This window comes from Triticum urartu, chromosome 5A, assembly GCF_056163025.1.
Source record: "Triticum urartu cultivar PI428250 chromosome 5A, HENAU_Tu73, whole genome shotgun sequence".
In the NCBI taxonomy this organism is placed as follows: domain Eukaryota; kingdom Viridiplantae; phylum Streptophyta; class Magnoliopsida; order Poales; family Poaceae; genus Triticum; species Triticum urartu.
Window position 1 is genome coordinate 232,605,479 of NC_141877.1, and position 22,715 is coordinate 232,628,193.

The 22,715-nt window shown below is 46.7% G+C and overlaps 1 protein-coding gene across 1 annotated transcript; it reads left to right on the forward strand.

Moving 5' to 3' along the window:
• Window positions 1–16: 16 nt before the first annotated feature.
• LOC125508389 (la-related protein 6B) lies at window positions 17–19,618 on the forward strand. Its single transcript, XM_087525805.1, has 10 exons — window positions 17–655; window positions 13,476–13,557; window positions 13,983–14,077; window positions 14,236–14,307; window positions 14,399–14,478; window positions 14,576–14,672; window positions 17,951–17,998; window positions 18,080–18,148; window positions 18,887–19,027; window positions 19,208–19,618. Exons 1-10 carry the CDS (start codon window positions 263–265, stop codon window positions 19,526–19,528), a joined length of 1,398 nt encoding a protein of 465 aa, XP_087381931.1. The 5' UTR covers window positions 17–262; the 3' UTR covers window positions 19,529–19,618.
• The last annotated feature ends 3,097 nt before the right edge of the window (window positions 19,619–22,715 follow it).

Sequence of the window (22,715 nt, forward strand, 5' to 3'; positions counted from 1 at the left end):
ATTCGTTTATCAAACAGGCTGTCAGTCGTCTGACTCGTCTCTACCTCTCCGCCGGAAGAACCCGGCGAGGGCCAGCGCCGTACATATATCCCGACCTCAGCGGAACCCTACCTTTGAGAAACCCCTTCTCCGTCACTATCCAAGCTCTGCCTGCACCGCCGCCATTACTACTAGAGGAAGCTTCAACTGTTGTGCTCTTGCTCTCTAGCTAATAGTGGTTGCTATCGGTGCTACTACCGCCGCCGTCCAAACCCTAGCCCTGATGCCGCAGCAGGAGGTGCCCGACCAGATCGCCGCAGGGTGGTTCGCGGTGGAGGCGCCGGAGCGAACGGGGAGCCTCCAGAGGAGCGGCTCCAACAGCCGCCTCAACGCGCAGGCGCCGGAATTCGTGCCGCGGGTCGCGGCGGTGGTTCCACCGCCACAGCCACCGCCGGCAGTGATTCGTGTGTTTGCGGTGCCCTCGCCTCCACCTCGCGCGGCTTTCTTTGCGGCTCCCCTGCCTCCCTCGTCGTTCGAGTTCTTCGCGCCGGTGAGGGTTGGCGGTGCATTTGTGGCCGAGGAGCCAGAGCCGGAGATGGAGCGCGCGACGCCACCTGTTGCTGAGCCGGCGGTGGACGGGCTTACTGATGAGGTGGTGCAGAAGATCACCAAGCAGGTGGGTGTCTCTTGCCCGGTAGATGCTATTGGATTTAGATCGAACACATACATTAGGACCGAGTTGATGTTTATTAGGAGATCGTGTCTCAGTGGAATATCTTTGACTGAGATAGGTTTTTAGCCCAGTCAACTGTTGTGATGATGATGTGTTAGTAGCAGCTAGCGTCTAGTTTAGTTATCCCTGGTGAATAATGTAGTTTTCGAGATTTGTTCTGGTCAGGTTAGGGGATTAAATGGTACTATTATGCTATTGTGCTGAGGTGAGTAATATACATACCTTCTGATTTTTTTTCCTGGGAGTGACTTTTTCGAGTAACCAGCGGGAGCTCTCTCTTCCTCTTCATTAAGTAGGAATTCGGAATTGACTTATTGGGACATTTCAGTGCATCAAAATGTCCCCTTTCTGATCAACTTATCTGTTCAAATTTCTTGGATTGGCTCCATTTTCGTACTTATTATGTATTTACTATTGGGTTACTCATTTCCATCTGTTTTCTTGGCAACTGTTTTAAATAAATTGGTTGTATCTTTCTGATTGTTATTGCAGTAAAATATTTCTACTGCACAAAATAAAATGAAGACACGACAGTAGGGAAAAGGAAACAAAGTACATACACCCCTTTTATCCTAGAGTTTGTGTCATGTGGGGCGCTGCGTACAGGCGCGGGTCGCGCGCCCAGGGGCAGCAGCCGACGGCCACAGCTGGCGAGGCATGATCGGGACAAGGAGTCCTGATCCTACGTTGGTTCCTAGAGTCCAGGAGTAGTTAGTTTCCTAGTTTGTTAGGAGTCCAGGAGTAGTTAGTTTCCTAGTTTGTTAGAAGCCCATAAGGCCTTTATATATCCTGTAATCTGCACCCTTGGACGCAGGCAATAAATCATTATCTCCTACCTCCTCCTCTACTCCTAATCTCTTCTCCTGCACCATTGAGCAGTTAGGCAAAAACCCTAGCGCTCCTATCAACCGAGACTACGAACTACGTAGTCGAGGTCCTGCTGTCTTGGGCACCGAGGTCCTTGACAACTTGGTATCAGGTTCCAGGCGATCCTCTTCCTCGTCCGCGCTCCATCCGCAGCCCGCCGCCACCCCTGCGTCCGCGCCAAGCACACCTCCATCGCCACCATCCGCCGCCGCCTCGGTCACTTCCGGCATGGCAGAACCAACCACCGCTGATCTGGCCACGATGATCGAGGCCTTGACTGCAACGGTGGCGTCCCTGCAGACGTCCGTCGCCGCGCTCCAGAAGGACAAGTCCACCTCCTCGTCGAGCGCTGCCGGCGCCCACGATGGGCAACACCACAATGATCGCCCGCCCCGGTTTCAGAAGATGGACTTCCCCAAGTTCGACGGCAAGTCAGATCCGCTCGCTTTCCTCAACAGATGCGAGTCCTTCTTCCATCAACAACGGATCGCCGAGGAGGAAAAAGTCTGGATGGCGTCCTACAACCTTGAGGGTTCTGCCCAGCTGTGGTACATGCAGGTCCAGCGTGACGAGGGCACTCCGCCGTGGCGCCGCTTCTCCGAGCTGCTCAACCTCCGTTTCGGGCCACCTCTCCGCGCTAACCCGCTGGGCGAACTAATGGCGTGCAAGCGCACAACGTCCGTAGTTGACTTCCAGGAGCGGTTTGAGGCGCTCCTCCCCCGGGCAGGCATCTTATCAGAGACACAGAAGGTTCAGATCTTCACCGCGGGACTCCAGCCACCCCTCAGCCTCGACGTGGAAATCCACAACCCGCAGTCCCTCGCCGTCGCCATGAGCCTCGCCCGCAAGTTGGAGCTGCGCGACCAGTGCGCGCTCACCTCCGCGCCACCGGTGCGTTTTCAGCAGAAGAGCATCCTGCCGGCGCCCGTACCACGCCTCGCGCCCCCCGCACCGGCTCTACCAGCCGCACCCCCTGCTCCTAGTCTGCCGGAAGGGCGCCCAATCAAACGCCTGTCACAGACAGAGATGGAGGAACGCCGTCGCCTGGGCCTATGCTTCAATTGTAATGAGAAGTTTGGCAGGGGCCACAACCGCGTTTGCCAGCGCATCTTCCTCCTCGACCTGGCGCCGGACGACGACGACGACGACACGGCCTCCGCCACCGCTGATGCCTCGCCGGCTGACCCTCGGATCTCGCTCCACGCGATCTCCGGCGTGCGCACGAGCGAGACCATGCAGATGCATGTCACCCTCGGGGGTGTCTCCCTCCTCGCCCTGATCGACTCAGGCTCCACCCACAACTTCATCGCCGAGGAGGCGGCCGCTCGTGCTACACTGCCATCCCCCACCACCGAGAAGATGCGTGTCACGGTGGCCAACGGCGAGCGTGTTCCGTGCCAGGGCGCATACCGCGCCGTCTCCTTCCGCATCGACCAGGAGGAGTTCTCGGAGGATTTCCTCGCCTTGCCGCTCGCAGGCTACGACGTCGTCTTGGGCACGCAATGGCTGGCGACGCTTGGACCGATCCTGTGGGATTTCCGCGCCCTCTCCATGACGTTCTGGCGGAGGGGCCATCGGGTCTGCTGGCGCGGCCTTGCCGGACCGGACGGGCCAGCCCTGCAATCATGCAATGGCCGCGATTTCCTCGACGCCATCCTCACCGAGTTTGACGGCATCTTCGCCGAACCCTCCGGCGTACCACCACTCCGCAGCCGCGACCACGGCATCACCCTGCTGCCCGGCTCCGCCCCGGTGGCCGTCCGTCCGTATCGCTACCCGGCCGCGCACAAGGACGAGCTGGAGCGTCAGTGCGCCGCCATGCTCGCCCAGGGCATCATCCGAGCAAGTCGTTCCGCATTCTCATCGCCGGTACTGCTGGTCCGCAAGCCCGACGGGTCCTGGCGCTTCTGCATCGACTACCGCGCCCTGAACGCCATCACCATCAAGGATGCGTTTCCAATTCCGATGGTGGACGAACTCCTCGACGAGCTCCGGCGCGCTCGTTTCTTCACCAAGCTCGACTTACGCTCCGGCTACCACCAGGTGCGGATGCGTGCGGAGGACATCCCAAAGACTGCCTTCCGTACCCACGACGGCCTCTACGAGTTCCTGGTGATGCCGTTCGGCCTCTGCAACGTGCCGGCGACGTTCCAGGCACTCATGAACGATCTGCTGCGGCCGTACCTGCGCCGTTTCGTTCTCGTCTTCTTCGACGACATCCTCATATTCAGCGAGTCGTGGGCCGATCATCTTCGCCATGTGCGCACCATCTTTACCGTACTGCGCCAGCACCGGCTCTTCGTCAAGAGGTCCAAATGCTCGTTCGCCGTCGAGTCGATCTCCTACCTGGGTCACACCATCTCCGCGGCCGGAGTGGCCATGGATCCGGAAAAAGTGCAGGCCGTGGCCGACTGGCCGCAGCCTCGCTCGGCGCGCGCGGTTCGGGGGTTTCTCGGTCTTGCAGGGTACTACCGCAAGTTTGTCAAGGAGTTTGGCGTGGTCGCCGCGCCCCTGACGGCCCTGCTTCGCAAGGACGGCTTCTCATGGTCGCCGGAGGCGGCAACAGCTTTTACCGCCCTCAAGACGGCGGGCACCACGGCTCCCGTGCTCGCATTGCCCGATTTCACACGGCCGTTCATCGTCGAGTGTGACGCGTCTACATACGGTTTCGGGGCCGTCCTTCTCCAGGATCAGCACCCGGTGGCTTTCTTTAGCCGGCCGGCCGCGCCTCGTCACCGTTCTCTGGCGGCATATGAACGGGAACTCATTGGCCTGGTGCTCGCTATTCGCCATTGGCGACCGTACCTCTGGGGGCGCCAATTTGTGGTAAAAACTGACCACTACAGTCTCAAATTCCTCCTTGACCAGCGCTTGGCAACCATTCCGCAGCACCACTGGGTCGGCAAACTACTGGGGTTCGATTTCACTGTGGAGTACAAGGCCGGTAGTACAAACACGGTGGCGGATGCCCTTTCCCGCCGCGACACGGAAGAGACGGGGGTCATGGTTATATCTGGTCCTCACTTCGACTTCATCGACCGCCTACGGCACGCTTCGTCCACCGACCCAGCACTCGTCGCGTTGCGCGAGGATATCACGGCAGGCGCTCGGCAGCTGCCGTGGGCGCTCTCCGACGGCCTCGTCACTTTTAACGGCCGCCTCTACATCCCGCCAACGTCTCCACTACTCCAGGAGCTTCTCACCGCAGTGCACGATGACGGACACGAAGGCGTCCTGCGCACGCTGCATCGTCTCCGCCGCGACTTCCACGCACCTAACCTTCGCAAGACGGTGCAGGAGTATGTCCGCGCCTGTGGTACTTGCCAGCGGTACAAGTCCGAGCACTTGCACCCCGCCGGTCTGCTGCTGCCACTGCCGGTGCCCACGGCCGTGTGGACTGACGTCGGCATCGATTTCGTAGAAGCGCTCCCTCGTGTGGGCGGGAAGTCTGTTATCCTCACCGTGGTGGATCGCTTCAGCAAGTACTGCCACTTTGTGGCGCTGGCCCACCCGTACACGGCGGAATCAGTGGTGCAGGTGTTCTTCGCTGAGATTGTGCGTCTCCATGGCGTCCCGCAGTCCATGGTCTCTGACCGCGACCCCGTCTTCACCTCGGCTTTTTGGCGGGAGCTCATGCGCCTCACCGGGACCAAGCTGCACATGACGACGGCGTTTCATCCACAGCCGGATGGCCAAACGGAGGCTGCTAACAAGATCATTGTGATGTACCTCCGTTGTCTCACCGGGGATCGTCCCAGGCAGTGGCTCCGATGGCTTCCCTGGGCCGAGTACATATACAACACCGCCTACCAGACATCAACCCAAGAAACTCCGTTCAAGCTTGTGTATGGCCGTGACCCTCCCACTATTCGCTCTTACGAGCCGGGCGATACACGGGTGGCCGCAGTGGCCAGGAGCATGGCGGAGCGCGACGAGTTACTCGCAGACGTCCGCTATCGTCTACAGCAGGCACAAGCGGTCTACAAGTCCTACTACGACAGACGCCATCGGGACATTCGGCATGACGTGGGCGATTGGGTCTGGCTTCGTCTTCGCCAGCGCGCCGCGTCCTCTCTCAACCTGCCAACCAGGGGCAAGCTCAAGCCACGCTTCTATGGGCCGTACCGCATTTCAGAGGTCGTCAACGACGTGGCCTACCGCCTTGAGCTTCCGGCACGCTCGCGCCTCCATGATGTGTTCCACGTGGGCCTCCTCAAGAAGTTCTTCGGCACGCCTCCAACTGCACCACCGGGATTGCCTCCGATCCACAACGGGGCGGCTGTTCCAGAACCGGAGCGCGTGACTCGTGCACGACTAGCACGCGGCGTTCGCCAGCTGCTCGTCCACTGGAAGGGTGAAGCAGCATCATCAGCTACATGGGAGGATCTTGACAGTTTCGTCGAGCGCTACCCCGCTTTTCAGCTCGAGGACGAGCTGCTCGTCGAGGGGGGGAGAGATGTCATGTGGGGCGCTGCGTACAGGCGCGGGTCGCGCGCCCAGGGGCAGCAGCCGACGGCCACAGCTGGCGAGGCATGATCGGGACAAGGAGTCCTGATCCTACGTTGGTTCCTAGAGTCCAGGAGTAGTTAGTTTCCTAGTTTGTTAGGAGTCCAGGAGTAGTTAGTTTCCTAGTTTGTTAGAAGCCCATAAGGCCTTTATATATCCTGTAATCTGCACCCTTGGACGCAGGCAATAAATCATTATCTCCTACCTCCTCCTCTACTCCTAATCTCTTCTCCTGCACCATTGAGCAGTTAGGCAAAAACCCTAGCGCTCCTATCAACCGAGACTACGAACTACGTAGTCGAGGTCCTGCTGTCTTGGGCACCGAGGTCCTTGACAGTTTGTGTTTATATCCACCTCAGTCATAATTTTTTTGCGTTCCGTGCTATCAATATGTGCTGCGAACCTCAATAACAGGATAATTACCTTGCTAAAGATAGACAGACTGCATAGCTCCAGGGGATTTAGGTAGACAAAGTTGAGGTGCGTGAGGATATTTTGAAGACATTAAATTGATTTATCTTGCTTGCTTCAAAAATAGATAGTTTGCAATTGGCATCCAACATTGAAAATACGCTGGATTCATGGAAGGGAACGGGGGGATATATTGGCAGAACTCCAGAACCTTCCCCCTTTGCTAATTTCTACCAGTCTCTCAGACTATCACTGGTAAATATACAAAAGCAGGCCATTGGGTGTGGTTGGTAGACAGCAAATTCTTCTTATAATTTTCAACCCCAGTTTTGTGCTAAATATTGACCATGCTCATCATTTTCATCTTTTGTGCATAATGCAGTTAGGGATCTTTACCTACTTGCGATGGTTGATAATGATCTAGAGATTATTACCATGGGTGTTTTTTCATTTGTGCGGAATGGTTTCTGATTCATAGTTTGTTGGGCTTGTCTGCCTTGTCTTAGATTCTCATAATATATGGGCCCTATGTCTTTCTGCTTATCTCTTATCATAGATATGCTGTTATGTGGTGTAGTGTTGTACTGGAGATGTTTTCATCGGGGTCGTATAGCAATATATGTTATTTGATGTAGGGCAAACCCCCGTAGACACTTCTGAGGTTAATGGCAATGAAGGTAAAGTTGTGGGATAAAACGCATACCTCGTAGACACTTCTGAGGTTATCGGCCTTGCTTCTGGTGAAGGTGTCAAAAAGGATGTGTGTGTGTGTGCGCGCGTGCAGGGGGGATGTAGAGATACTTGTCATGATTGCTGTAGGCGTCCGAGGTCCGAAGCCGGCGAAGATGGCCAACTACCACGTGATGTACTCGTAGCCACAAGTTTCTGTCAAGCCCAAAGGTTCTGGGAGGTAGAGGCTTTGAGGGTAGGGCCGGAGGCTTTAGGGCGCATTGACCTTGGTCACCTTGGTTGTTGATGGAGATGATGACCGAATGATAGAGGGCAAGCTGTTAGGGTGGCCTGGCCTTCACTATTGGAGAGGGATTCGAGGAGGAACACGAAGAACAAGTGGGGAAACAAATGGAATCGCAAGGGGAAACACACACAAGTAAGATCCACTACCAAGTATGCTCTCATATCAGAAGTCAATACAAGAGAAACCTCAAGATCCAAGAAGGAAACAAAGAAAAGAAAATAACACCTGGATAGTTCATCCCCAAATCCGAAGGAAGAGTAGGTCTTGAATACCTTGGGAATCTTCTCCAATGGAGGTCTTGATCACTCCAATGGAGTCTTCTCCACAAGGGAGGCCTTGGTTTCCATGGGGAGAGGGTATGTTGGGCAAAGTTCTCTCAAGCTCTCATTGTATCCTTTGCTAACCCTAGATGTAAGGAGTACGGTTTATATATTCTAGGTATGAAGAGGTAAGTAGGTGGGGAAAAAGGTACATGGGCACATGCCCTTTCTCATTGCGCGCAGGCAGGTCGGAGGGTCTGGGCTTAATAGAACGTGGGCAAAGCTGTGCGCCAGGGAGGCCAAAGGTTCCAGGGCTGTCCGAAGGCTTTGGGTCCTGGAGGTTCTGGGGTACTTTCGGGCTTAACAGATGTTGCATCGCAGTGCACAGAGTTCGGCGGCTTGAAGGTTCCATGGTTAGTAGGGGCTATCTTCTTGGTTCTCTTCAGAGATTCTCAGCTTCTTCTTCAATTCCTTGTTCTATGGTTGTGGTTCTTCCTTGGTACTTCTTCTGTGTCATCATCATAGTACCTAAGCACACAGAGAGTTCCAGATTGAGGTAGTAGCCATGTCTCATTCAAATGCATAGGAAGCTCATGGAGGAGTAGAGTCACCTTAGTTTCAATAACCCCTCGGAAGTTGGTTTAGCGATTGCTAAGGCGCGACGTCTCGCACGTTCGTAGTCGGATCGTCAAGGTCGACTCCCACAGAAAACGATAGCCACCATCTCATCGAAACATCGGGACACCTTTGCCTCTATCAAGACCGCTTACGGATCCCCACCTTGATAGAGGCAAAGGTGTCCCGATGTTTCGATGAGATGGTGGCTATCGTTTTCTGTGGGAGTCGACCTTGACGATCCGACTACGAACGTGCGAGACGTCGCGCCTTAGCAATCGCTAAACCAACTTCCGAGGGGTTATTGACCACGCCGGAGCACGATCAACCTGACCACGAGGGCCTGTTTCCTGCGAGCAAACGAAGAACAAGCAAGAAACTGAGATTGCAATCTGGATATTGCGAATATAAGATGAAAGCTTTATTGATCAAGGTGGGGTTCTGTGACGTCTTGGTCTGGTCGTTGGACACAAACGAAGTACGCGAAGTTGCAGCTATGGCGAACTTTTAATCTAAACAAAACCCAAGGAAAAAGCTACTAGATGGATCTACTTATATAGGAGCAAGGGGTGGCGGCCAAGGAGGTGGGAGGACGTCCCAAGGCAGCCTAAAACTAACCCTAGGTCGTACAAGGCTCATGGGCCCAAGTGGAGGTGATGCAACACCTTTGGGCTTGTAGTTTGACTCAGATTCTGCTGCAACGTCAGATTGTTTCGTCCGTAACTCAACGCTCCGGACGAATTTGAAGATGAATCCAATTGGGTTGGAAAGAGCATGAAATCTAGTTTACAACAAAAAAAGAATCACCCAATTCGGAGTCCGTATGAAAAAGTTGTTGGCGTTTTGAGTCAGGTATGTCTGTGCAGTCCGAATCTGAATCCAGAACGTGAGAGACTTGGACTCTATCTTCTCTTGGCCCAAAAGTGACGTGAGAGGACTTTTTGAACACAACCTAAACTTCTCCTTTTCCCTTATCTTCATATGTGGATTGTACAAATGTCCCATACACCTACAATTAGACAAAACACAAAAGTGTGTGAAGTATTTTTGTTCTGGATAACATAAATAGATTATTGAATAGTTTGCATTAGAAATCACCTGACAAATATGCATGTATGCAATATTTTTGGTCGTATCCAAGGTAGTCATGTCCTCATCATCCTCCCCTTTTTGAAAACAAAGCCGTCCTCGGCGTTGCTTAATCTGAAATGTGGCTAACAAAAGAGACAAGGTGTACATGTGGTATATGTATATGTCATCCAGTTTAACTTCCCTTGATTTTTGCACATATGTCACATGTATACATGACTAACTTTCATTGTTCATAAAATCTAAAGCCAAAAAATTATCACAATAAGTAGAAGGCATGAAAATATTGCAACTCAGTTTGCACATATAAGTGAAGCTCTTATTCACTTCAAAAGATTGGCAATGTTCATCATTAAACCATCCTAACTTCGATGAATAAACCTTACTTGCATCAAATTTACATGCTACAACATGCTTAAATAAGCAAACATGCAATAAGTCATTGGACACAGAATCATCATCAAGATTAGAGGTCATATCAAAATTATTAAACATTGGTTCTTTTGCATCAACAGTTAATTCAATGGGTGCACTCAAAATTGTTGATATTTCAGTTGTTTGATCACATGACGCATTCATGACAGTAACAAGAGTCTCTAAAATAGGTGGTGTGCTCAAATCAACAGGTAACTCAACACATGATGCATTCAAGTTAACTAGGCATGCTTCATTCTCATGTGAAGTTATATCATCAAGACCTTTACTGTTACCTCGCAGAGATGTAGCTGATGTAGGTACGGACATTGACAATGTACCATACTCTTGAGATGATATCGCACTCACAATCCGAGGTGGGGCTGCTCTAGTAGGTGCAATAGTGGAGTAACCAACCGGCGGTGGTGAGCATGAACGAGAATAGTAGTTGTTGTAGTCACCCAATGCATCCTCCTGTATTTGTCTCTCAAAGGTACAAGCACGGACATACATACCAGTAATGCAACGAGGAATGTACTGAAATCTTGCCTGAATATCATGGTTCAAACCACCAAAAAATCTATTCATTGTATCATCCTCAGATTCTTCTATGTCACAATGATGCATATAAGATTTGAACTCTTGGTAGTAAGCATGAACAGTGTTACTGCCTTGTTTTAATTGCTCCAATTTGCGACGCAATTCACGACGATAGTAAGGAGGAAAAAATTGTTGTCTCATTACAACTTTCAAAACTTTCCAAGTTGTGGGTTGGTTATCAATGTTTTTCTTACAATGTACATTCCACCAAACAGAAGCAAAAGCAGTAAATGCTCTAATTGTAGCTCGTACTCTCTCAAGTTCAGAAAAATCATGGTGACTAAAAACTTGTTCTACTTCAAGCTCCCAAGCTAGATAAATAGCAGGATTAAATCTACCCTCAAATGATGGTAAAGAGATAACCTGACCATATGCTTGTGTGTGTTGTCCCAACTCTCGTGATGGTGAAGATGTGTCCGTCATCCAAGAACTTCTATCTCTGGAACCTGTCATGATTAGTAGAAACAAGAACCAAAATTCGAGAATAATGTTCCTATGAACTACTAGGATGTGGCTGTAAAGTGCTCACAGTAAAGCAAATATCAATATCTTACAAGTTCTTACCATGCGGCAGGTGGTGACAGGCAACCAGCGGTGTCAAATAACTCCGAAGATTGTGTAAAACGATTGCCAGGGGAACGTACGTATACACGGTGTAGAAATATGTGGAGCTGGGTTGGCTATATATGGTAACAAAAGATTAGCAATAATCAATTCAGAGATGCAATGTTGAATAAACGCTCAACGACGGTACTGTGCTGGTCCTAGGCTAGACCAAAAGTAGAGACGCGAGCCTAGAACACTAATGAGGTCACGTCGTAGCACAACTAGCATCAATAAAGGATATGAAGTAGCTCTGCACAGCAAGATATAAGTGAAGATCACAATAGCAGTAGACCTATTTAGAAGCTGATGTTGAGGTGCCAAATACTGAACTAGCTTCTGCAACTATTTAGATGCGGCTCGTCGCTACCTTTCATTTGAGTACTTGCGGAGCCAAAACAGAATTCATACGAGGAAGTTATGCCTGTTTTACTGAACAGTGCACAAAACAGATTCCAATCCGAATTCAACTACGAGATTGAGTCTAGATAGATCCGAATTTTGTTTTTTTTTCTCCTCTTTTTTTTCTCACACTTATTTTTTCTTTTCCTTTCTTTTTTTTTCTCTGACTTTTTTTTTTACTTTTTTTTCTCTCGTTTTTTTTCTCTATCTTTTTTTCTCTCTCCCTCTTTCCAAAACAAACTAGATAAGATGTAGATTGGATCAAGCGAAGATGGGAACGATCTCAACTATGATTATGACAATGAACGGTGGGTAGCACGTGGAGGAAATTGATGGATGGGTGGTGGACAGCGGAAGGGATAACGATGCAGCAGCGACGTGACTAATGTGAACAGAACTCGAAACTCTAAACGACCTAGACACTAAGACCAGCAACTCGACACGACGATGCAACCGATAATTCAACTATGCAAGCAATGAAAAGAAAATTGCAAAGGCTCAGACTGGCTTGGACAAAGGATGAATAGATCTAACTCTTTTTTGTGGATTTTTCTTGGACAATAGGTAAGAAAATAAATCTAATCTAGGAAAACTGGAAATTCTCACCGAGCAACCTGAAAACTGATACCACTAGATAGAGGCAAAGGTGTCCCGATGTTTCGATGAGATGGTGGCTATCGTTTTCTGTGGGAGTCGACCTTGACGATCCGACTACGAACGTGCGAGACGTCGCGCCTTAGCAATCGCTAAACCAACTTCCGAGGGGTTATTGACCACGCCGGAGCACGATCAACCTGACCACGAGGGCCTGTTTCCTGCGAGCAAACGAAGAACAAGCAAGAAACTGAGATTGCAATCTGGATATTGCGAATATAAGATGAAAGCTTTATTGATCAAGGTGGGGTTCTGTGACGTCTTGGTCTGGTCGTTGGACACAAACGAAGTACGCGAAGTTGCAGCTATGGCGAACTTTTAATCTAAACAAAACCCAAGGAAAAAGCTACTAGATGGATCTACTTATATAGGAGCAAGGGGTGGCGGCCAAGGAGGTGGGAGGACGTCCCAAGGCAGCCTAAAACTAACCCTAGGTCGTACAAGGCTCATGGGCCCAAGTGGAGGTGATGCAACACCTTTGGGCTTGTAGTTTGACTCAGATTCTGCTGCAACGTCAGATTGTTTCGTCCATAACTCAACGCTCCGGACGAATTTGAAGATGAATCCAATTGGGTTGGAAAGAGCATGAAATCTAGTTTCCAACAAAAAAAGAATCACCCAATTCGGAGTCCGTATGAAAAAGTTGTTGGCGTTTTGAGTCAGGTATGTCTGTGCAGTCCGAATCTGAATCCAGAACGTGAGAGACTTGGACTCTATCTTCTCTTGGCCCAAAAGTGACGTGAGAGGACTTTTTGAACACAACCTAAACTTCTCCTTTTCCCTTATCTTCATATGTGGATTGTACAAATGTCCCATACACCTACAATTAGACAAAACACAAAAGTGTGTGAAGTATTTTTGTTCTGGATAACATAAATAGATTATTGAATAGTTTGCATTAGAAATCACCTGACAAATATGCATGTATGCAATATTTTTGGTCGTATCCAAGGTAGTCATGTCCTCATCATGCGTGTTGTGATTATCTAATAGACGGTGGGGAAGCTGACTGTCCTAGGGAGAGAGGAGAGGGAGGTCTGGGAAGGAGAAATGAGTCGGCACCGCCATGTGGCGATTTGTTTGCCAACTTGGCACTGATAGACTGACCGCACCAATCAGAAACTTTTGTCAATGTGTCATTAGACAACTACCAGTGCGATTCACAATGCTCTGCCCCTGAACTGCTAGTTTTTTGATTAAAAAAAATCTCAAAAGTGGTATTCCGTTAACCAAGCCCCAAATGTGGTAGTTTCATGTAATTTACTCAAGAACACAAGGGTAGCCATCAAATGGTAGTGTCCTCTTGGTGTTTTGTTTCCCAGTTATTATTGGTTGCCCACTAAACCTTCATAGTTTGAAATTGTAGGTGGAGTACTATTTCAGTGATATAAACCTGGCCACTACGGAACATCTGATGAGATTTATTAGCAAGGATCCTCAGGGATATGGTGAGTTGCATATCTATACCTGGATCTACCTTTTTTGGTAACTTGGGATATATATTTAGATGGATCTGTTGATGTGTTTGTGTCAGTAGTCTGTTGCTTCAAATCCAGTCACAGTATTGGGAGTAGACATTTTTCATGGAAGATTTACGACAGCATTATATTCATCTTGCTGCTTCGCTTTGCCAGAAACAGTAGTCAACATGTTTCTTCTATGTAGACATGCTTTCTCTTAGATACGCTGATTCATATTGGCTGCACTATAACGATGTGTTTTTCATTTGCTTAACTTACTTGGTAAGCATAATTTGTCATAAGGTATGTCTTGCATCTTTGGTCCAAATCATACGGATATGTTATTTAGGATCTTCCAACTGACATTATGTGGGGGATATCGGGTGAGTAACATGTTCTTTCACTGAATGCAGTGCCAATATCAGTTATTGCTGGCTTCAAGAAAATAAAAGCTTTAGTGCATAATAACCCAATGCTTGCTGCAGCTCTTCGTACCTCGTCAAAACTTGTAAGTTTATCCAATCCCCATTCTACAAAGATACATACAGGTTGTTTTAGCAATGTCTTCTCTTTCATTAGAGAGGAGTAAAATATCAGCAACTATTTACTTACATTCTTAGCATATATAGTACATTCATGTAATTGCTTAAAACCTTTACATCGTAGGTTGTTAGTGGTGATGGAAAAAGAGTAAAACGCCGACATCCATTTACTGAATCTGATATGCAGGAGTTCCAGGTATTCATGAATGTTTCTGCATTCATATGTTGTTCCATTTTGTAATATTAGATAATGGACGCCGATTCATTTGGCTCACTCTCTCTTGTAGTCCCGAATTGTAGTGGCAGAAAATCTTCCTGGTGATCCTTCTTACCAAAATCTTATGAAGATCTTTTCAGCTGTTGGCAGGTATGTGTCATTACAACATGCAACCCCCATCCCCACACCCTGAAAAAGAACAGTAGAAATACTAACATATGTACTAAGAAATTTTTTCATGTTTCAGTGTGAGAACAATTCGTACTTGCTATCCTCAGACTCCAAATGGTCCTGGTCCTGCTACTAATAGATCTGCCAAGCTAGATATGCTGTTTGCCAACAAGGTAATCGTGATTTCAGTGCTTTTTAATAATGTTGTGGGGAATCGAGCATTATTACCTTGCAGGTTCTTATGATTTTATTCCTAATGCATAAGCTTTGGTCTTCATTTCTGTTCTATAACTTCAGGTCCTGATTTAATACCAAATAATTAACACTCAAGTGTACATTAGGATGGAGATTTGACCCTTGCATCTAGGACTGTTCTAACATTTTTTGCATTGGCTCCAAATCGTGTAACAGATGGATGTGCCTATGTTTTGGGAACGTCGCAAAGCTCTCAACATTGCTCATTGCAACCATTTTGCTCTGTAGATGGGCCTACTGTAATGGCCAAAAAATAGTGTGACCTGAACTTGCCTTGTGGATCTGTGGAGCACAATAGTTACTAGATCATGTCTCCTTGTTGGCAGGGAGCTTATTAAAGGTTTTGAGGGTTGCTGTGTCCACAGTAAAAACTGTGTTAGTACTAACATGATCATTGCAATCATTTTGAGAATTGATTATGAATCTTCTGGTGCTATTTTGTTATCCAACCCCTACTAACACCTTTGTTACCATGAATATAACACCCCAGAACTCTGGGCACTATTGCTGCTATCAAAATCAGAATGCTTACCCCTTTGATAAAACAAAACAGGAATGCATCTAGGGAATAAACAAAATATAATTGATGCACAACAAGCACTGTCCTTATAATTATAACACAATAAAGTAACAACTTTTTGTGTAAGCATGACACACTATCTTCAGTTCTTGTCTGAAGTACTAAGGCCGGTTTCAGCAGTCTTTAACACAAGAATTGCGAGTCGAGCTAAGGTTGAGACTCATAGACTAATCGTGGCTAGTCTAGACTACTGCTGGACTAGTCGACATGGTACTATAGTACTCAACTTACAGTACTCAATTACTAAGGCCGGTTTCAACTGTCTCCCTTGTTATATTGTACGCCCTTCGTCTTAAAATAAGTGTATAGTTGAGACACCTATTTTGGGGCGGAGGGAGTACAATATAATAAGGGAGAGGAACACAGCAGCAGAGGAGGACAGCAAGGGAGGAACACAGCGGCAGAGGGGCAGATCCAGGGGAGGTGTAGAACCAATGGAGGTAGAGGAGCGGAATGCTCCTGACCACCGCTGGGGGTGGCGGTGGCCTGGTCCCAGGAGGCTGGAAAGCTAGGGTTGCATTTTACCCCTCCTGCGGGCTGCTGACTTATTGAAAGTGCTAGTTATTGACTAGAGGGGGGGGGGGGTGAATAGGCGTTTTTTATGATTGTCTTCGAAACATGCAATGTCTTCGAAGATGCGAAAGCAAAACAGTAATTAAACAGGATACATCGAAAGATAAACTACACTAGGTATGCTGGCATGTCAACACAATTGAAGTGAGAAGCGTAGACATACACAAACAAGGCAGCACAAAATGTAGATGAAGTTAATGTGAAGACAAAGATGTACATAGAGAGAAAGATCCGCAAATCTTGCCAAATTACTCGGGTAAGTCTTTAAGGAAGACTTCCAAACCTTCACAGACTTCGTTCACCGGCAATCCACAATGACTCTTGGATGCTCAGAACGCGATGCGACGCCTAACCGGCTGAAGATGACAGTCTTCAAGTGTAACAAGTCTTCGGTTCACGTGGAACAGAAAGGCTTCAGTGATGCTCAATCACTTCGGGCTCTGAGTGTTTTGGATTTATCCTCGCAAGGAATCTCTCTCAAAGGCTTTGGAGGTGGGTTGCTCTCAAATGACAACAGCCGTGTAATAAGTCGGAGCAGCCACCAACTAATGGTGGAGGGGGTGGGCTATTTATAGCCAGGAGGCAACCCGGCATGATATGACCGAAATGACCCTGGGTCATTGGCCAACCGACACGTGTCCAACGGTCAGTCGGATTTCAAACACATGCGGCAGCTTTACTTGAGTATACAATTATCTAAGTAGTTTTATCAATCACCAATACATATACGTACTTGAAGCTTAGCTCTGGAAGCACCTCCAAATCCTTTTTTTTTCTATATTATACCTCCAAATCTTTCATCAGGACACGTCGTTTTCTTCATAACTGTCTTTAAACATGTTCATATTGCATAATTTGTGTCAATGTATAAAACCTAGAAAAGAACCAAACAATTATTCCCTCTGTCCGTGTTTATTGGGCCTGAGAGCCAAAGCGCAAAGATCAAGGAAGAGCAATAAATCTCCTAAATTACCCCGTAATTGCCCTATTAATTAGGGATGCTAACCACCCCAACGCATGCATTGACTACGGCATGCATGTCCAATCAAATAGGACCGTGCGCTGCGTTCCATGGAGTGACTCGGGAAACCGGGGTATAACTGACTTGGTATTATATTGAGGACTTAAAAATAGGGACAATCTTTGGTGGCTCTTGGGCCCAATAAACCCGGACGAAGTATGTGGTTTACAGTTAATACAGTTGGCACACACGAGTACAAAAAAATACAGAATTGTTTTTGCAAATTGAGGAATCCCAGAACGCTCATGTTACATATTCTGATTCGTATTTCTTCCATGTGAGACCAGTGACCTCAGATCATCCCGGACTTATGTGCTGGAATAGCTTTGTTATGAGTTGAAGCAGCCTCAGCTACTATTCCTACTAAGGAGGAGTTGCCTTTTTCAATTCCCTCCCTTTTGCAGGGCTTAAAAGGAATGAGCTAGATCGCAGGTATTTGGATACGAGGTAGTAGCGAGGTCTAGTCGAAGCGGTGCGAAAGTGTACAAAGGCGAGTCTCACTTTAATGAGCCAAATACGAGTTTAGGTACTATGAATATAAGTGTCTCTGAAACCCATGAAATTGCATAAGTTGTCAGATATGTTAAAATCCTAGATATCTCTCAGCAGATAGATCTGTAGTAAAAAGGTTTAAAATGTCACTTACAATAGCCCTGATCAATCTAATCAAATGGACTAAAGACCTCCCTTTTGTTGTCAGGGATTGTTCTAGTTGCATTTACAACACTGGCCACAGAGTAATCTGGACAAACAGTGTCCATATGTTTCATTTGTATGGCCTCACAGATTCACAATACTAAGCCGTAAGATCTTCCAGTCCACCTAATGGGTCATACAGAATTTGACGTAGGCATCCAGAGGTCTCATTTGGTTGTTTCAATATAGTCAACAATTGAAAAAGGTGCAATATGTTTATTATTTGAAAATCTGTCATGTTCCCAATAGTTTTGTGTATACTTTTGTGTTTGCAGTAGTTCATATTCATTCCCTTGCTAACAAATTGTATTTTTCGTTGGAACTAGCTGCATGCTTTCGTGGAGTATGAGACTCATGAGGATGCTGAGAAGGCAGTATGTGTACTACATGATTTTGAATTCCGAAGCACAATGTTTGTGCTGTGTTTTGCCTTGATGTTGGTTGATTTGATGCAGATTCTGGAGCTGAATGATGAAAGGAACTGGAGAAATGGGCTTAGATCACGGCTGCTGAATACTTGCATGGTAGACACACATACTGGGATCGGCTATTCATATATTGTCTCTAGTTTACCACTGATATATTTAATGTTAATATGTGCACTTGTGTTTATCTGTCATATAATATATAAGTGATAAGCTGATATACTCGGTTAAAAGCTTCTTTAGATTGTGTGTACTTGTGCCCTAGTGCTTGTGTTCAAATCGGCCTCAGCAATTAGTTTTGCTTTTGCTGATATATATATATACAAAACGATAGTTTTGCTTTGCTTGCCAATGACTTACTATTGTGTCAACAACCTCGTCACCATCTGTAATCAACTGTTACAGTTTATGTTCTCTATTTGGGTATCAGTAGTGAACGTCAATATACTTGATGTTTGTTGTTTCACAAAATCAATGTGGTAACTTCTGCAAAAGAAGTATATCAAATATGTATGTCAGTATGTCATGGATTGCTATCTACTCCCTCTGATCCATAATAAGTGTGGTTTTAGTTCAAATTTGAACTAAAACCACGACACATGGGTTGCTATCTACTCCCTCCGATCCATAATAAGTGTCGTGGACTAAAACCACGACACTTATTATGGATTGGAGGGAGTAATTCCAATGTACTCCCTCCGCCCCATAATGTAAGACGCCTTTTGACTCTAGTGTAGTGTCAAAAAACGTCTTACATTATGGGACGGAGGGAGTAACTTATAAATATGATGTTTCGGCATTCAGTATTAATATTTTTTTGGTATGATTTGGGTGTAGACAAAGGGTCCAGTAAAAGGGAAAACGGGAGGGCATGAAGGTGATGGAAATGGTGAGGAAGACGTCTCCACTTCAAACCAATCAAATGAGAGACAGCTTGAAGGATCCTTTCAACTGTCAGATGTATTGCCAGAGCACCTGGTAAGAAATCTTGGTGTAATCTACTTGACACAGCACATGCTTATTTAAAATTAAGTCTCACTTGGATGTGAGGTAAAAGTGTGATCATCTAAACCCCAGAAATATTATTCTTCCAAACTTAGACGCCAGGAAGTCGGGATTATTGAATTTCAGTAACCTTACCACCCTGATATTGTGCAGTTTGATGAGAACAACAGTGACAAGCAAGGTCCAAAGCGTGGCAAAGGTCGTGGGCGTTGCGGTAAAGGCCGAGGCCGTGGCTACAATCAACTGAACAACAATCATCATCACATTCACAATGCCAGCAACCATCACCAGGTTATCAACAGTCGTGGCAGCCATCCAGTCGGGATACCACCGAACACCCAGCTTATCATGGTCGAGCAGCTACTACCTGTGGCAAACAAACAACCTCCTGGCCCACGTATGCCTGATGGCACTCGTGGTTTCGCCATGGGCAGGGGGAAGCCATCATCAGCTTCTTGCACTGTCGAGCTTTAAACCCATTGCTATGCTCTCATGTTGATATAGATGGTTTCGAACCTAACCTGTTTCTTGCATGGATGTGTGCTTTGGTATTTTTGGACTCCTCGTTGTGGACCAATGGTTGATCTCTTGTACTTGAAAACTGGAGGTGTGCCGGTGTGTGTCACGCGGTTATTGTAGTTCTACCTTTTAGGGGTTTGCTATTTCGTTAGCAAGGTGGAAAAAAATGACTGAAAAAGAAGTTGAAGAGTGGAATTCTAGATCCTTGTCGAGACTTTCGTGGTATGTGACTTAAAATTAGAGACGAAACGTCGAAAGGAGGCGCAAAGTATCTTCCTGTATGCTGCAGGGCTGGGCACATGAGATCGCCCTAGCCAGCCGCCGCCTACCCAAAAGCTAGGGTTTCTCTCCCTCTTGTTGGTGCTTTTGCCGGCCCGCCCCGTCTCCTGTGGCCTTAGTGTCATGGGGGCGGAGTGGATCCTGGCCCTTGCCGGTGGGAGGGTTTTGTTTTAGATTTTTTTTTCAAGATTTGTTAGGGTTTGTGTCCTATTCAGAAAGATGAGATGGCGGGGTTTCCTCGCCTAGCCTTGTTTTGATGATGCGTCTAGCATCGTCGGTGCGTGTGGAGGTGTGTCTTTGGTGGATTTGATCGGATCAGTTCGTCGTTCGTCTTTGTTCATGTGTCTTCAAGTTGGATCCTTCTTATCTACAATCTTCATCGGCGGCGGTTGTTATTCTGGTGATGTAGCGACTAGACCTTAAACGGTCCAATCTTTGTGCTCAGGTGTCATCCCTGGATCAGTAGTGCTGACATCACACAGTACTTGAAGGATTTATAACAGAGAAGCAATCACACACTTATTACATCGAGTGTCTCAAAAGAGAACTTATTACAATAAATATGGCTTAAGGCCATCTAATAACGATAACATCGGAAGGCTTGGAAGATAAGTGAGTCCATCAACTCCAACGGCATCACTGAGTATAGAACCACGACCTAAAAATACCTTAATCGTCGTCTGAAAAGTCTGCAACATTAACGTTGCAGCCCGAAACGGGTCAGCACATGGAATATGCTGGCAATGTAACACATAGAGAGCAATGAAAGAAATAGGCTATCCTATATGCATATCTGGCTGGTGGAAAGCTCGATGGTTACAGTTTTGCGTAAAGCCAATTTTTTCCTACTGCAACGGAATAGATTTTATTTAACTATCATGGTAGTTGTTAAACATTGAGAATGGTTGATAGCATTCTCAATCCCAATTAAGCATCATCATTAAACAAAACCCAACAAAATTAATTTTAGAGTAACATGTTGAGATTCACATGATAATCCAGGTACTAGATACTCAAGATGTCCATAACCGAGGATACGGCTAACCATGATTAGTTTATACACTCTGCAGAGGTTTGTGCACTTTTCCCCACAAGACTCGATCTCCTCCGTTGGGATTTTTTCACTACATGGTGTTTGAGAAACGGATGACCGAGACATAGTCTTTCAGAAGCGCTAGCACCTTACGATCGGGTAGACCGTTACACTTACTTTCCCCTACATCTGCTAGTCTACCATTGTAAGAGTTCGCACAACTTAGTCAACTATGCTAGAGCCCATAGTAGCTTGTGGCTGCACATGGAAGTTTCTACTATGAATAATCTCATGATCCCTTTGGGTCTGGGTGGCGGTCCAAAAGAAAACAGGCAATCGCTGGAATACCCAGGTGCCTCAATCCATCCAGATGTGTATTTAAGTTGCCACCTTAGATAAACCATTAATTTAACAATCTCACATCTGTCATGGATTCACTCACCCAATCCATGCCTACTAGCATAGCATGGCATAATAAGCAAACGTAGAAGTAACTCCCAAAGGTTTGATAATAACAGGTAATAGGTACTGCCTCAACTACTTCCCAAAGCCACAATTTAATTAGATCCTAAACAATGCAATGTGTGAGGATTGATCTAATGCAATAAAACTGGGTAGTAGGAGATATGATCAAAGTGTTACTTGCCTTGCTGATGATCCGCAAAACCTAACGATTCGAAGTAGCAAGCAGCGCACTCCGGGTACTCTATCGCAAACAAACAAGCATACAATAAGTACTCAACTAATGCACAGGTAAAACTCAAATAAGAGATCTAACCAGAAAGTTCAACTTAAGAACTCCGGTTGGCAAAAAGAATCAAATCGAACGAAGCAACGAAAGTCAAACGGCAAAAGAAATAAGCTTCGTTTACTATTCTGGATCTAGGGCAATTTTTACAGTGGCAAAAACTTGTTTGAGTTGGTTAAACGGAAAGAGGGTTTCGAGACGAAACTCCAGGCGCTTGAATCGCCTGATTCCGACAAACGAGCGAAAAATTAGACTAAAACAAAAAATGGAATGAATCGCGATCAGAAAAATCGCGGATTTAATCCAAGAAAAAGGGCGAACAGATTAAAGAACGATCGTTCGTTATCTGGATCTAATTGATGAACGTGTTCGTTAAAACGAACGAACGAGCGAACGCTCACTATTTAACTAAACCGAAAAAACCGATCTAACGAAAAAAACAGATCTAAGTTTTTTTTTAAAAACCGATCGGCTTTCTACATGAAAACCGAGGCAACGGCGTCTACCTCAGCGGCTCCAGCGAACGACGGCGGGGCAGCGGGGCGGCGGCGGCGCGGTGGCTAGGTTTAGGGTTTGGGGCAGCTCGGGCTGGGCAGGCCGGCTGGGCCAGGTGTCATGATCGGACACGGCCCGGTAGGTCGGTTCGGACTTTTTTTAAATAATTACGCTCAGAAAAAAAGGAATACTAAACGAACTCCAAAAATCCCGAAATAAATTTTCGCCGGCTTCTAAAATCAAGCCGCACAGGATGAACATTTATTTGGGGCCTAAATGCAATTTTGAAAAACGCGCATTTTTCCCTAATTCAAATAAAATAGCAAATAAAACCAAAATAAAATCTTATTTGATTTTTTTATTAAATCCTCAATATTTCTTTATTTTGAGAAAGTCATTTTATTCCCTCTCTCATATTTTTGTAATAGAAATAATTGAAGATAAAATAAATAAAATCAAATGATGCTATTTTCAAAATTTGAGAAAACTCAAATATGAAAATAACGAAATCCCCAACTCTCTCCAAGGGTCCTTGAGTTGCGTAGAATTTCTAGGATCAACCAGAATGCAATAAAATATGATATGCA